The sequence below is a fragment of the Rhynchophorus ferrugineus genome, unplaced genomic scaffold (assembly GCF_030347505.1).
Source record: "Rhynchophorus ferrugineus isolate W39M unplaced genomic scaffold, kcgeb_rfMv2 rfM1, whole genome shotgun sequence".
Taxonomy (NCBI): Eukaryota; Metazoa; Arthropoda; class Insecta; order Coleoptera; family Curculionidae; genus Rhynchophorus; species Rhynchophorus ferrugineus.
The window spans coordinates 84,248,158-84,265,858 of NW_027472580.1; the positions used below are offsets into that span (position 1 = coordinate 84,248,158).

At 30.7% G+C, this 17,701-nt stretch overlaps 1 protein-coding gene and 1 long non-coding RNA gene across 4 annotated transcripts in view; one reads left to right on the plus strand and one right to left on the minus strand.

The window, feature by feature from the left end:
• LOC143191164 (uncharacterized) overlaps positions 1-17,701 on the plus strand; it is a 131,258-nt gene that overhangs the window by 33,735 nt on the left and 79,822 nt on the right. The window contains exon 1 of one of the 3 annotated variants that reach the window (XM_076395984.1): positions 1,809-2,192. The exons of 1 other annotated variant lie outside the window; for it this stretch is intronic. In XM_076395984.1, coding sequence (XP_076252099.1) covers positions 2,122-2,192 — 71 coding nt within the window. In that variant the 5' untranslated portion in view covers positions 1,809-2,121. Of the gene's footprint in view, positions 1-1,808; positions 2,193-3,065; positions 3,148-17,701 lie in introns of those variants that run through there. One more of the 3 variants, XM_076396005.1, reaches the window with a different exon arrangement.
• Positions 5,564-7,661, minus strand: LOC143200725 (uncharacterized). The gene is made up of 3 exons (XR_013006794.1): positions 6,212-7,661; positions 5,989-6,146; positions 5,564-5,958 (listed from the first exon to the last, which is right to left on the minus strand). It is a non-coding gene; the product is annotated as an uncharacterized LOC143200725 (long non-coding RNA).

Below are 17,701 nucleotides of genomic sequence, written 5' to 3' on the forward strand. Positions count from 1 at the left end.
ATGTACATAATAATCGTTGTAATAACTAAATAAAACATAATAATTTAAATAAATAATTTAGATTTGTTTTGTTGGTAATTTATTTTTTTGTATATGTCACACATAATTATATTATTATTTTTGTATTTTTTGGGATATATAAGTGGAGATTTCGTTGCATTTGGTACAGAGCTGTATAGCTTGTATGTGATATTGGTTATCTGTATCAGAATTTTAGGCGTTTTAACTGTGACTATGGAAGTGGTCTTTAATTTAATTGATGTGAAGACATTTTTTAAATATTCTTACGAAGAAATGTTGATATTTAAAGGAAAAGGTAGGCCATTACCAGATATTATACAGAAATCTAGCGCAAGGAAAAATACACACTTAAATTTAATAGAGACATTTATTAAAAAATGAATTTGGATTAATGATATTGGAAAAATGAACCACCGATCTAGAGCACTTAAGTTTGAAAGTAAAAGACATGAAATCCATCTTCATAATTGTATGGAATTTGCATTACCAGGTTCAACTAATATTATTAGATTCTGCTTATAGGATAAATATACGAAAACATAATGAAAATGTGCCAAAGAGTAGGTATGCTTTATCAAAAATAAAAATTAAATTTTGTGGAGCGTTTGAATTGGCTCTTCAGGGACACGATGAGAGCGATTCTAAAGAATACTTCAGTACTTAAAGGCACCTCCAAAGAAATACAGAACGATCTGTTACAGTGTATGCTTGAAGTTTGTTATGAACAAATAATTAAGGAAATGAATAATTTTTCATTTATTGCAATAATGGCGGTAGTTGGTAGTTATTTTTAGATATGTTCGCGATGGTGAGCCAATTGAGTGTTTTAAAAAGTATCATTTTGCTCATTATGTACACTATTATGCGCACCTATTAAAGTTGATTATGTCTATAGTTGCTTCCACAAATAAGCAAGTACGTGTATTTATCAAAACTATTAACAGATTCTGTAGTGTATCAGCCTGCATTCGCCGTATATTAAATGATCCGATCTTCAATTTTTGGCTAACTTTTTTCCATCATGTAGATATACTTTTTAACCAACTGCAGTAAAGAAAAATCAAACCTACTGGAATTCAAGTTCGAAATAATATTGATAAAATTAGTGAACCATCACATAAAATAAGTCATGAGCCAACAGAAAATAAACGAACCGTCCAAGCAACAGTACATTTGATCACCAAATTTCTGCTTTAGAGGTGTGTGGTGTTATAATAAATTGTTGTTGCATCACTTTTCTTTTCGGAATACTTCCTGAAATTTCCTGAGGATAAACTCTTTCCTCTATCAAGAAATGATTGCAGAACATTAACTGATGGACTATCTCTTCTAGAACTTTTAATAGCAGACAATCAAGGAGGTTCATTGTAGGAGACTAGACAATTATTAGATATCGTGATCAACAGAGAAGAACATAGGATGGGCTTAATTTATAAAAAAGACAAGGTAATTTTTTTACCAAAAATTGCGGAATACCTTAAAATTTAATCAGGAGCCGCCACTGTCAAACACAATGAATTTAAAATATTAAATCCACGATTAGAAGCAATATTTAATTTGTCGTAACAAAGAAAATCAGATTATATTTATTTTATCCCTTTTTGAACACAATATAACTGTCAAATTAACTTACAACATAACAACAGATAATAAAACAAGAACGTTATCGAATTCACCGGCTCCGCAACGCCAAAAAAAAAAACAGAAAACCGTTGGAGAAAGGCACGGGGTATATAAAAAGACAGAATAAAAGAAGACGCCATGCCAACAGCGTTAACGCCTCATTCAGTCAACCTCAAACCTGACCGGCGAAGAACCGACCGTATCGTTTGATCAATTTATCCAAACCCAACGCCATCCCATCCTGTCGGCCTAATAGCGATGCGTCGCTACCTGCCCAAACAGGTAATGGGAGAATAACCTCCAGAGTGCGCAAAACGTCGTCGCTTTCGTCGATTCGTCCGACCTGGTGCCGGTGCTATGTCGAGTCACACTCAGTCGTGCGGAAATCACCGTTAGTTGTGGAAGTCTCAGTTGACGTATCAGTCGTTTTCGTTACGTATCTTGTTGATTTGCGATGAACCTGTGTGAATGTGAATAATGACCGGACTGCAGAGAAAAAGCAAAGACAATTTGGTGCGATTGGAGGCGGGTACTATCAAACAGGCATGGTACGTGGTTAAATTAGTTGGTTTATTTACCGCATGAATGAGAAACAATATTTTATACTCTGATGCATTTGTTTAATTACAAATTATTATTATACACGATCATATATCCCTCTGGTGATCGTTTGACCGCCTAGAACAGTTACAACATCATCAGGGGGTATCAACAAAAATAATTCGTGAAAATCCAGTAATAATACTGGTACAGAACAGGATATTCTTTAAAAGTCAAGGTTAATTTTGATAACTATTGGAGAAAGATGGTTGATGAAGAAGATACATCTTTTACCAACATAAACAATATTAATTAATACCAAGCCAATCTACATTGGAAAGTAATTAAAAATCATCAGCTTTACACGAACCCAGTCTATTAAACGTAACATCAGTAGTCAGTCCTAAGTCCGATAAAGATCATAAACAGTTATTAGGTCCCAATTATGATGATGAGAAACTTGAAACAATGATTACAAACATAAAGTATTACATGTACCAGTTAGAACTAGTCTTTGGTATTTTTATTCATTTTGTTCACGTTTGTGACAAACTATACAGTGTATATATTATCATAAACCAATCGTCATTATATAGAAACAAAATTAATTTATTATTAACTCATACACGAAAAAAGAAACTAATGAAGTATACATTAATTTACATTCATCCATTATGTTATAATCAGTGAAGACTTGGATAAAATTCAACAACCATTGTTCATTAGTTTATATTTTATAATTCGTATTTGGTTTCTAGTATTCCTCTTTGTTAATTATGTTAATTTTCCTTCGGTTAGACAATTAATTGTAACTATTTTCTAACTCAATCCGTATTAGTTGTTTTCGTTATGAATCTCGTTGATTTGCTATGAAAGTAGACGAATGTGAATAATAACCGGACTGCAAAGAAACAGCAAAGACAATTTGGTGCGATTGGAGACTGGTACTATCAAACAGGCATGGTACGTGGTTAAATTAGTTGATTTATTTACCGCATGAATGAGAAACAATATTTTATACTCTGATGCATTTGTTTAATTACAAATTATTATTATACACGATCATATATCCCTCTGGTGATCGTTTGACCTCCTAGAACAGTTACAACATCATCAGGGGATATCAACAAAAATAATTCGTGAAAATCCAGTAATAATACTGGTACAAACCAGGATATTCTTTAAAAGTCAAGGTTAATTTTGATAACTATTGGAGAAAGATGGTTGATGAAGAAGATACATATTTTACCAACATAAACAATGTTAATTAATACTAAGTCAATCTACATTGGAAAGTAATTAAAAATCATCAGCTATACACGAACCCAGTCTATTAAACGTAACATTAGTAGTCAGTCCTAAGTCCGATAAAGATCATAAACAGTTATTAGGTCCCACTTATGATGATGAGAAACTTGAAACAATGATTCGAATTAAATCGAAACTAAAACATAAAAACATAAAGTATGACATGTACCAGTTAGAACTAGTCTGTGGTGTTTTCATTCATTTTGTCCACGTTTGTGACAAACCATCCAGTGTATATATTATCATAAACCAATCGTCATTATACAGAAAGAAAATTAATTTACTATTAACTCATAGACAAAAAAAAAACTAATGAAGTGTACATTAATTTAGATTCATCCATTGTGTCCTAATTAATGAAGGCTTGAATAAAATCGAACAAACATTGCGTAATACTTTAGTTTTTTTAATTCGTATTTTGTTTCTAGTATTCCTCTTCGTTAATTAACTTCATTCTCCACTGGATATACAAATAATTGTAACTATTTTCTGATTACATCAACTGGAAAAAGTCAATGATAATTTATTGATAAAATTAGTTTATTTATAATTAAGAGAATACTAATTAGCATAACATTATCATAGCTTTCTAATTACCTCCATGGTCTGACTAATTTTTTCAAAACTAACTATTCTTCTATTGGGCAATATTTGACAATTACCCTGAATGTGATGGGCTAATATCTGGGATGTGTGATTTCAATTTTTGATGTCAAAGAAAGAAGGGCTCCCTTGATGAATGATATTTTGTTGCCAACTCAGAGATTGCTTTAAGTGGTTTAGTTCATATGGGATCATTATTAATTTTGTTCATGTGAAAATATATTTTGTAAAATAGGTTTTTGATGTTAAGATTTTTTTTCTTTACAGGATCTATTTATTGACATAAATGTTTTAAGCAGCAATAAACCACCTTGAACATTAATTAAATAATTCAACAAATTAATTTATAATTAGAACAAATCCTTCAAAATTAAATATTTTCCCTAATAATATCACAGAGAAGATCAATGGAGATTAAAATAGCCAAAAATAACACAAAATCGCGGCGGTGGTACTTCGCATTTACATATTCAAGTTTACGTTTCCTTGCAAAAAATCTAAAAATAAATTCTTTTTATTCTTCTGTTATATATTACATTATTTGTTTCAATATTTATTTATGTACGTCATATGCTATCAGTTCAAACGTCCAAATGTGGTAATGCGAACCAAAAGTATCTGCTATATCTAATAAGTGACATAAAAGAAAATAATTTATAATCAGACAAAAATTTGAATTGCATTATTCGGACAAAATGATGATTAAATAATTAACAGTTGTGTCATGAGCTGAATATTTCTCTATGTTCGAACGTGTATAAAATCGGTAAAAGTAAGTGATAATTCACAGGATTCAAATGACTGATAAATGTAGCGGATGGCCTGCACTATAGTGTCATATCGTCATAAGTAGTTCAAATTAATTTTATAAGAATTGTATAAGGTTTAAAAGCATCAGTTGCACTGACAAAGTTCCACCAGTGACAAACGTTTTGTTCGCTTTCAATTTCCAGTTCTTCGTATTTGAATATTTTTGGTTGATCAGGGAGCTCTTTAACAAGTGTAGATATCAAAATTACCATTTCTAATTTGCTGAGACTGGTGTACGTTTACCGTGATTTTTTTAAACAGATATTGGATTAAAAGTAAAACTGCTTTCAATTAATATGTTGTTTTCTTTCATGAAATTCATCAGACTTTGAGACTTTTAGTGTTTTTGTTATGGATATCCCTCAAAATTAATTCACAATGTTTATAGTTTATATATTCTAACACAACACAAAATATAGAGATCTCCCATCTGCGAACAAGTTTTGCTTCCATTTGCAACCAGAGGGCGCGACTGACAATATGAGTAGCGGGAAATTTAAAATATGTAATAACAATAATAGCAGTAATAATAATAATAATAATAATAGTAATAATAGTAAAAATTAAAAAGGCAATAAATGTTTAAAAATACATTTTATTTAGGTATATGTAAAATTTACATTAGTTTATTTATATTATTTCAAAAGAGAACTGTTTAATTACAATATATTATACTAACACTAACTATTATATAAAGTTTAATAGATTGAATTGAGATTGAATATGGAACATTTTTTTATTATTTAAATATAACTGAGCCAAATATAAGAGTACAATATATATGTTGAAGACTAGTTATTTTTGTAATCTCTTTTTAAATCTTTTTTTTTGACAAATATTTATTGTAAGTCATCCATATAAGCTGTGTTGTATTTAGATGTTGCAATAAGAAATGTTTCATTTTTGCATTTTGCTATTCTGTTCACTTTTCTTATCCACCAAAACAAACAACACCTAACTATTATCTTTCTAATCATGTCTTGTTGAGAATGCTCAGTACCGTTAATGGTGTTGAAAAATACAGACATTTGCAGATATAAAATATTGGACAGACTGCTTGTTAAGTTAAATTTTTTGCATAACCTGTGAATTAAATGGAACAGTTAAGACATCATTTACCAACAAAGTAAAAAGTCCTTGGCTTTGCCAAATTACATCATACTGCCGGGCTTCAATAACTTCACTGTTCAACTCACTAACCTTTCCTGACATATTTGGATTAATGTTTTCCTATGCCACAGCTAAAATATAGGTATGTTATATTTTCTAAATCAATTACATATAGTTAACATTATAAAAGACTTACAATTTAAATAACAACTGAAAACCGCATCCCTGTTAAGCAATGCTTTTCCACATTTCGGTTTGTAGTCAGCCTGTGTAAAATGTACGCTACAAGCCATGTTGCTCTTATTTAAGACCTCACAGGAGATTCCTATCAGTTTTTCATTATTTATTGCCAAAAGCCCTTTCTAACATGGGCAGGATCCCTAGGAAAGCTGTGCATTCTATTTGAAACGGTACTACATCTTGGGACGCAACACCTGAGATGTTTTCAGATTTAAACGACTCATTTTAACTAAAAAAGAACTATAAAAACATACACACACACACACACAAGCTCTTAAATTTGTTATGTTAACTATGTTCAAAAATGCATCCAATTCGAAAGACAAAAGTCAACAAAAGTCGTTGTCGAAAAAAACTAAACCGAAATTCTTGGTATATAAATCAAATTGTTTCTGTAGGAGCTATATAATTAACAAAAAATATCTAGTAACTTCTTGATTATTTCCACCAAATATAAATGTACGATTTCTTATCTTCTAAAACAGTCTTCTGAAAGCTGAATATGTCAAATTTAGTTTTGCTGCCAAATTTAAACTTCAGGCCACCTAGCCGCAAATGAAGAAACAAACAAACTGGTTCACATGCGCCCATCTATATTTTGTGCAACACAACTACTGCAACTATATTGCAACCAACAGAAAGAAATGCATTGTTTACTGGCGGACATTTTTTACGCATTTATATGCGAATTCGTCATTTAATATTCGCTGCATTAAGCCGGTATGTAAATTTTGCCTTTGTTTTGTGAACATTTCCACCTATTTTCTCGTGTATATTTAGCCAACCGTACTGCAATATACATATCAACTGGAAGTTAACATTTTCATAAAAAAAAGTCTGTTCTCGTCTAAACGGTACAATACAACGGATTTATACAGAATGGTTTTGACTGTTAAAATTAAAAACATTCACATTAACATGATAAAAAGCGTGAAAATATATTTTATCAATAATGAAATCATTTGGAAGATATTTTACATACAATATCCGGCGTATTCAATATTGATATGCGTAAATAGTTATATTTTAACAGATGGCACTATAACATTTATAATATATTGGAGTGTAGCTTGATATTTAGTGACTTTCGTAAAACAAGGTATACATATTTTTTCTAACCTCTGAATATTGAGTGCCAAGTTGGTTATACGAACTGACATCGAATGAGTTTTTCGCGCTTTAATATCCTCTTTACGAGCAAAAAATTAGAACTAGAAGATAATGAACTAAACGGATATCTGGCCATGCACTTTACTGTTACTTTTTTCAGGATTTAAGCGCTTTGTATTTGTTGGAATCACCTGGATGTAATTTATCATGAGTTCTGCCCAAACAAAATCAAATCTTGGGTGACTTTGCAACATGACAATGCTCGTTCACATTCAAGATCTTCAAAACCCACTAGAAAAGTGTCTACTCAATTGTATTACTCATCAGAAATTGTCCTTTTCTTATTATCGCTTATTTTTATAGATATCGCATAGTCTGAGATGAATAGTGTTTATGAAAACTTCATAAAATCGATTGATCTTTGAATAGCTTCAAAACACGTATATGTTTTTATGATTTTTTTAGATAAAAGTTTTCACACCAAAATAACAGCGATAATTCAAGTTCTAATATTTGTGTCATTTGTGTCATAAATTAACTTTCTGTTTTTTTTTTCGGTTAATGTTTCAAACAACTAATATAATTATTAATAATACGTATATACAAACATTAAATATATATTAGATACTTGCATGTGTTTTGATCAGCGATATCTATTGATGAAAATGAGAAGTATTGATGTATACAACTATTTAACAACCTTAAAATAACGGAAATGACACATTATGGAACATTTAACCCTTTTGTTGTTTGATCACTTAACATATGGTGATTCTACCCCGTCGTATGTGTGTCATAAAAGTTTTGATTTCGGCGTGAATGACAAAGAACGATCTGGAGGTCATTGCAAGCTTCTAAAAACGAAATGAATGATTACTGTAGATGTATACCGACGTCATTGAATAAATTAAACCAGGTATTGTTTCCAGAAAAGACAACAATAGCGATCAACGGTTGGAAGGATACAGTGGTCTTCCTCGAATAGGAAATCCTACCGCGTATTTATCGAACATATCACTTATTAAGTTCTACAGTTTGGCTAGAACATGGTTTCTAAATGCTGAAGAAGTGGCTCAATTGATGATCGGTGCTAAACCAACATCGTTCTTTTAGCGTGGTAGCTCCATATTGCTAGAATGATAGGGAAAAGGTGTAGGAAATGATGTAAAATGTTTTGATCTGCATATGTTGTACCAATTTTTATCAGTAAAAGCCTTTTTACATAAAAAAATCAGAATACATGCTAGCACTTAACACAAAAGCAATATTTCCTCATGCTAGCACTTAACACAAAAGCAATATTTCCTACAATTTGAGAAACTATTGCTTTTAGTCTATAAATCTAAACTTGTTATTAATATAAACTGTTGTTAATATAAACAATAGAATTTCCAAATAATTCCGGTTTTACTCAAATAACAATTATTATAGTGACAAGGTAATGTCAATATTGATATTCAAGTCCAAGTATTACTTCACTATGTACCTTAATTAATTTTATAGCATTACAATATATCATTTCTTTATCTATATAATGTGTAAATACTCACACAAGAGGGTACTTATGAATATAATTATAATAAATCTATTTGTTTCTCTCACAAATCAAGATCAAGGTCGACGAAACCGAGTAAGGTCGATATGAAGCATATTGAACTATTTTCATCTACACTATTTCGCCTCTTTTTCGTTTTCTTTTTAAGTACCTTTTTAGTATCGTGGAAGAATGACGTTAGTCAATTAGATCAAGGCTTGTTTTTTACAAATACATGTTCATTTACTCTACATATATCTAGAAGTAAATATTTGTATAGTTTGTTATATATAAGTGACCTCAGGTAACGAAGAAATGTTATTGCTTTTATTTAACTTTTTAAAAACAATATGTATCTTTAAGATTTGGTTCGTATCGTTTGTATTACTTCTGCTAATGTACAAAAGCACTTAATTCAACACAAAATCGAAATAATATAGATTATTGATAGAAACAAGGGAGTGTCATCGGATTACCAAAGACATCTTTAAAAAAAAACGCTTAGAATTCCAACATTTAATTATTTTCGATTAACAACCGAATATTCATAACTTAAGTCGAATGAATACACAGAGAAACCTGTTTAGGCATTAAATCTAAAACAGTATTCGTAAAATAGTGAAACAATTGAGTGTTTCTTTCAATGCCACCAATCTGAAACTATTATATGAATGACCAAATTTATTTTATTAAAAAAATATAAAATATAATATATAAAATATATACATTAAAATCTGGCCTGAAAAACATCTGATAGTTCACTATTTATTTATATATCGAAAAATATTCGATAACATTTTTCAGAAATAGAAAGAGTTTCCAGAGCGGTCCATATGCACCGGTCAGACGTTTTGTTTTTCTGCTTGGCGCGTCAAAATAAAAGCGGCCTGACATATTTCGCATTATATATTTTTTTAAATCTATGTAGGTGAAAGTGAAATTTTTACCTTGAATTTTTTATTCGCAGTAGGTCATGGCGAAAATGAAAGAATCGGTTCACCTACATTGTTTTTTTTTATCGGGAAATATATGTCACCGTCCGAGTAACATTCGGGATATATTTTTCAATAATTGCATCAGTGTAAGTAACTTTATCCTGAGTATACGGGGACAGTTTGATAAGTGATAAGTCAGCGACTTTTTGAATTTTGTTTCTGCAAAAGGGGTTTTATTTCTTAACATTACCTGTTTTAAATGCAATACAACACATTTCCAATTGTTTTATTACTTACAAATAGTACGTTTTCTCAAGTCCTTCAATATTAAGCGTTCGTTTCAGTGATGAGCTCTTCATTCGACCCAAATATCTTACTACACGTCTATTTCTTCAGTTTGATAACAGGAAATAGTCTCAAGGAGGTAAATCTGGAAATAATATTGGTAGCAGTTCGTAGACCAATTCTGGGATATTTTCATAGGGACTGCATATATAATAATATTTTTAACAATATTTTTCCTCGCCAAATGCGCTTAAATCAATATCAAGTATGCCCCAAAAGCTCAGAATAATATTCGCTGGTGATCGTTTTACCCCTTTCAAAACAATCAATATAAGTGACACCGCTTCCTTTGGAGTACACAATTGTAGAACCCCATTTTTTAAATTAATTCATGAATTTTGTGATATGTTCATACTTTGAAAAGGAGTAAAAACTCGTATGGATTGCGTCTGAACATCCTCAAACAATACTTTTAAAACATTATTCGGTGCACTTATGGTTTTCTGTACTACAGGGAAATCAAGATGTAGTATATGATTCGCCGGATAAGAAAAAATTAATAATACTTCGTTTTATTTTGGTTATGTATCTATGTAATATATGACCTTTTCCTTGTACCTGTAAAGTTCCTATTTCGATGAGAACAAAAATTATAACGATGTTGTTTTTCCGTGAAAAATAATTCATAATATGATAAAACTTATCAAAACTTTAGGACAATTAGTGTAATTAAAAGTTCAAAGAATGGGGGCCAGATCTGGAGAATACGGTGGATGAGGAAGCAATTCGAAGCCCAATTTATAGATTTTGTCGTCATTTTCACTGACTTGTAACACGGTGCATTGTCTTGGTGAAGCAGCACTTTCTTTTTCTTCAAATGCGGCCGTTTTTCGCCGATTTCGTCCTTCAAACAGTAAAAAAGCTATATAATAGCTTTTCCATCTTTGGTGCTCATTTCACCACGTCTAAACTTAGCATACCAATCCGTGATGGTTGATTTTCCTGGGGCAGTGTCCGGAAACTCGGCATCAAGCCAAGTTTTTGCTTCAACTGTATTTTTTTCCTTCAAATAGCAGTATTTTATCAACACGCGAAATTCCTTTTTATCCATTTTTTTCACCATAACGAAAGTTGCTTCACTCAAAATTCTGTAATTGACAAACGAATAGTCCGACAGCTTTCAAATGTATACACGCGTCTTTTGAGGGTTAGGGCTAACTAAAAAACATATGGATTTAATTCTAGTAGCGTCATCTATGGGTCAGGTCGGGGACTTTTCAATTGACTTGTTATTATTATCAAATGTACGTGCGTAATGTCAAATTTTTTAACCGTTGGGGCCATAGATAACTGGTTACATTTTACATCCTCTTCTATTATGTGAGTTTTGAAAACCACCCAATCCTGGTAAATTTGTTAGTAGTGTCGTATCTAGTATATGTTATATTTTTTGTTCATACTTAATGTAATATAAAGTATACTGAGAGATAATTACTAGGATTAATATAAATTCATGAGCTCAGTTTGTCGTCATTTTCAACTATAATTTGTTAATTTCTTCAATTACCAATAAAAAACTAGTGTTTTGTTAAATTTTTCTGAATTTAATTAAATTTTCACAACCTTATATAAGAAATTAATAAAAATGCGGAAACATAACCATTGATAACCTTAGAATTTGCATATAATAAGCATAATCAGATGTAGCCTACCGTAATGCTCACGCGCAGAATTAACCAATCATATACTACATCCTGTTCATTTCCCTGTAGTCTAGGTTTAGTACCCATACGTAAACATCTATATTCCGGATGAATTGTTAAGCTTTCAATCTCATTAGACAGAACATTGTTATGTCTAAAGTATGTTCCAATTTTTCAATTTCTTTATTTTTTTTTCAAACCAATGTATATATATATATATATATTATTATATAGACTTCGCCAGGAATTTTTCAGTTGATGTTTTCAGCTGACTGAAAAAAAATGTTTATGTTTGGAATATTCATTGCTATTTATAATCGTTTTATTGCTTTAATCTATACACAAAATCGGATAGACATTTTGTGTGCGTAGTCGACTTTCTAGTGAAAATGTAGCTCAATTGATCTATAATTTAAGTTATTCCAATTCAGACGTACACGTGTGGTGTAGCAAAGACGTCGGGATAGCGTATATTTAACTTAATTTTAGAACTATCAGTTCCGGAAAAATCATGAGCGTGTATGACTGAATGGACATTGGATGTGATTCACAGGATTTATTCTAAAAATTATAGCTTAATTGAAAAAAAAATCATCCGATTTTCCAGATAAATTTGAATATTTTTAGTTCCAGGAAATTCTCCATGTTCCTTTAAATAATTCTAATTATGTGCTTTATTTTAATTAGACTGGATCAAATAATACAACACAAAAACAAAGTTTATCGATTAATTCAATCTTTATCGCTACATAACTAACAAAGAACTGCACGATGATTTTGAAATTCACATTTTCTCTAATGGTAAAACAAAGGGCCAAGGACTACGACAAGATAGAGAGAAGAAAATATGTATTTTCAACGTACAGACCTAGTTATAACCAAACTATGACAGTTCAGCATAAAAGTGACGAATAACAATTCAAGATCCAAAAAAAGTCTAACTATAAGCACCCTAATAAGTTTTTCATTCGTTCGCTTTTCGCTTCTCTTTCGTATTATCTTCTCTGTAATATTTAGTTACTCATTGACAGATAAACTGATTAAGAAGAATCAATTTTAGTGCAATACAATTTATTTGTTAACCCTCTGCAAAGGAAGAAGTCAACAGACTAAATTGGCTTATCAAAAATTAAATTATGTTATTTTCTTTAAAAGCATATTACAGTCTTTTACACTTATAATCTGGTTTTTGCTGACATAAGATTTACGTTACAAAGTAATGACCGTTTATGCAATACTGTTATATACATGTACAACGCTTTCAAATACGTTAGTTGCTAACCGAAATAAAATTAGTGATACTAATCTTTTATTTTGCAGAAGTAAATGTGCACTTATATATTATTAATATAAAGATATAGCTATAGTCTACTCAAAGTTTTTTTGTACATATGTCATCAAGATGTTTAATGTATTGCCTGTCGCAATTTGTAAATTCGTTTCAGAAGCAGACAATATTTTCCTTCTCATTTTATTCTAGTTAAAAAGAGACACAATGCTGTCAGATTAGTTCGAACGCATAAACGAATGAGCCTGTCAAAGTCGTCCGGTTGTCAGACGTATGCAAAATTCTTGAAAGCAATAGTCATAAGAGGTTATAACTCTAACCTATAAACTATTGTGGCTGTATAACTAAGAGTAGTTTTTAAACGTACTATAATGTTAAAATAAATTATATTTGATAACATTTTTGTTGAATTATTTCATTCAGATTAGAATTTTGTTGTATGTCAAAGTCAAACTGAACTAAACAACCACTCAACAAAAGTGATGAACTGGAACATTTGACATATAAGTGCCCGTTCTTTTAATTATAATTATGACGTTATGTGGGAACCATGAAAGGTGCAAAGACTGTGGCACTACTTTGTAAAAAATTAAATATATTCAAGCCCTAATCACCAAGAAAAGGAATTAAATAAATGTATTATTTAATAAAACAGTGTATTGAAAATGTTATTAAAATCCATTACGGTATTTAAACTTTATTTTTGCTGATATAAGATTTATGTAATATAATAATTACTTTATATGCAAACATATCATATTTATTCAAGTTAAATTAAAATATTTCGTAAAACATCACATTTTAACTGTCATAATCTGTTACTACTTTATTCTGCGGAAATGTCAAATACAGCTTTTATTTCATACCTATATTATGTTGTTAGAAACAAATATCTATGAATTAATTACACTTTACATTAACGACAACGCTATGTCATATTTTCATTGAGTAATATATGTAATGATTATGTTCTATCTTTTTTATGTAGAACTATTTTCTGTATTAAGGTCATACAGTCGATAAACGTGAACCATTAGGGAGATATTATCTAATTAAATGGTGTTATTAACGATGATTATATAACGAGATTTGTTTACCATTAAATATTTGTTTATTTTGTTGTTGTTTTAAAACTTAGGGTATCGAATATGTTAATGTAATAATAATATAATATTGCATTATATTCTTATTTAATGTTGGTTTTGCTATTCAAGTTTGCGAAAATTTCCGGAAAATAAAATTTAAAAAATGGATTTATAATGACTTTGTTTTTTACTATAATTAAATACATATTTTCGAGTATTTCTACAGAATAAAATAGTCACAGTAACGTTAAAATATAACGTTTTATAAAATATTTTGACTTGAATTTAATTATGTTGTTAATTATTATGTTACATACAACTTCATATGCTTATTTCAACGATTGCCCCAATTTATGAATCCCTATCGAGTTTCCCGACGTAACTAGTTTTCTGTGAAATAATTATTTGGCGCGTGAGAAAAACCAGAAATCACAGGAAATTAAACCTGGCGAATAAGATGGAAATGTTGAAAATTTAAATTTTTATGCTGTTATTCTGGTCTTTTTTAAGAATTTTTACATCCAGTAGGCTTAGAAGGTTACATTATAAGGCCTAGTTTTTCACTCATGCTAATGGTGATAGTCTTAGATAGGAGACATAGTGATACCTAGTAGTGATACATAGTGACCACTCGTATAACACTTTTAATCCCTTTAAACTCACATTCGAATGTGTTATGTTACGTTGTTAATGAATGAAGCATCACTTTTATCCACATTAATGAAGGTAAATCTGTACATGTGCAGTTCACCTATAAACAGACCGTACAAGAATCCATAACATTAAATAATACTATCATTCGATATAGCAACAACGCTAAATATCTCGGAATGAATCTCTATGCAAAACTTCGCTGGGAGGGACATATAAAGAAGAAAAGAAAAGAACTGCAATTGACATATAGGAAAATGTACTGGCTAATTGGAAGAAAGTCACAACTATCAGTACATAATAAATTGCTAATATATCAGCAAATATTGAAACCTATATGGGCATACGGAGTTCAATTATGGGGATGTTCTGCAAAGAGTAACATAAATAAAATTCAAATTTTTCCTGTCCTGAGAGGTATTGTGGGTGCACCCAAATACTATAGGACTGATTACCTACATCGAGACCTTCAGATACCCACAGTCAGTCAAAAAATTAAGAGAATGGCAAGGGGGCATGAGGAAAAATTCCATTCTCACACGAATATTGAAATATTACAACTATTGGATACCACTAGAACAGGACACAGACTCAAAAGAATCAAACCATCTAATATTGTGCAGTGTTGTGTAGTGAGGTGCATTTATTAAAAAATTCAGCAGTAACATATATAAACATTATTTCACCAGAGACTGAGATAGGGCCGATGGGTCCTCCTAGTTATATACCTAGATTTAAGTTATAATAAAGACTAATTGTAGGTTAGACAGAAACGACTGTTAACAATGTATTAATTAAATAATAATAATAAAAACTTTTGTACACATTTTGCTGTATTTAATATTTTGAAATTAATTTTTACTTGTTCCTACAATTTTGGCTATGAAAGACGAAGAAATGGTGTACACTTTTTAATGATACTATTAAAAGATGGTTCTCAGCGTAGATATATATGAGCGCAATAAACAGCAACTGCACATTCAAATTTCGATTAACATAATTCATAGATCAAAGCATAAAACATCACAACCCTACTCTATTATTCTAGATATTATTCCATTGTACTATATGTAATATATGTTAAATATTCTTCTATGCTTTGGAATACTGTACCGAAATAAATTATTAGTTACCCAATAATGTTTATTGTTGCAAAAATGATATATTTTCATTCAGTGACATGGGTGTGCTGGGTTGTAAGTTTTTTTTTATGTTATAAATCATCGCAATTTAAGATCAAACAGTCAATAAAAGTCCACAAGTGTAGATATTAAATAACGAAACTTATATTATTACAGTTGACAGCCAACCATAGCGTGATGTGCAGCTATCTTGTACATCCCAAGTGCATGACTTAATGTCTTGTTAGTCTGATCCGATACTCTACCATGTTATTAATAATTTTTTTGTTTGGCAATATTTTTTTTTTATTCAAGGGTGGTACACTGATTATAGTACGAGTACCCTTTTTTTGTAGTACGATTTGTGCTTTGCTTGAAAATAGGCCTCAGTTTCGTCGATCACCTCTTCATTCGACGAAAATTTCTTCCCAGCCAGTATTCTTTTGAGATCTGAGAACAGGAAATAGTTGCTGGGGGCCAGATCTGGAGAATACGGTGGATGAGGAAATAATTCGAAGCCCAATTCATGTCATCGTTTTCATTGACTTGTGACACGGTTCATTGTCTTGGTGAAGCAGCACTTTTTTTTCTTCTAATGTGGCCGTTTTTCGATTTCGTCCTTCAAACGGTCCAATAACGCTGTGTAATAGTCGCTGTTGACACGCATCTTTTTAGGGTTAGGGCTAACTAAAAAATATATGGATTTATTTCTAGTAACGCCATCTATGTTTCAGGCCGGTGACTTTTCAAGTGACCTGTTAAGTTGCCAAAACAATGCTTTACATCTTGTAGGATCAGAAATATCGGCACCATATAAACCAAATATGGTCCCATTGGACAATCATCTCTTTCGATCAAATGTCATTACCCGAATACTTCATAAACGCCTGAAAAATGAAAAAAATTATAGTTTTCGATATATATATATGCTTTGAATAATGTGAAAAAACAACAAGAACTTTTACATGACATACTCTCAATAAATTACTGGAAAACTTAAAATAATTCAGAACTTTTCAAAACATTTTAATGCCAGTAGAAGTTGAACTTTAAATTATTTATTTCGTCTTCGTTTTGCATCTTTTTGTCGGATCTACGAATACAACCTCCCACCACATTAATTCGCAAAGGTCATGGCGATAACAGTATTTCATTTAAGGCAGGTAACGGCAGTACTTTCACGATTTAATTTCTTTGTAGGGTTTAATGTTACTTGATTGCGGTTAACGACATGATAAATACGTTTTATGAAACGTTCAATATCCTACCATAATAGTAAACCGACGACAAAGTTTCTCTACTAAGTCGCTTTTGTCGTATTTTATTTTAACTACTGCAAAACGTAACGCAAGAACAAAATAATTAGTCTTAATTACTCTCTGTTGTACAGTTATGTGTTAAAGTGTGGCGTGGTATATATTCTAAATATATTATGTAGTGGGTTTTGAACTTTGTAACAATGAATAGTATGCATTGTACTGCTATTATCAAAAATAAGTACATTTGGTGACTTATTTGTTTTTCCAAATTTATTTAGGATACAATTTTAATGATTTTTTAGTTTCGGAAACAATTGCTCAGTTCGATTTTGTGAATGTCCTTTAAAGACTTAGAAGTAAGGCCTAGATTATGTCTTAAGATGATTACTCATCAGTTGGCAAGCTTAATGTTAAGGACTGTGATTCGAAACTCGCGTAAAGCATTTTAGAACCAATCCAGAAACATTCTAGTCAG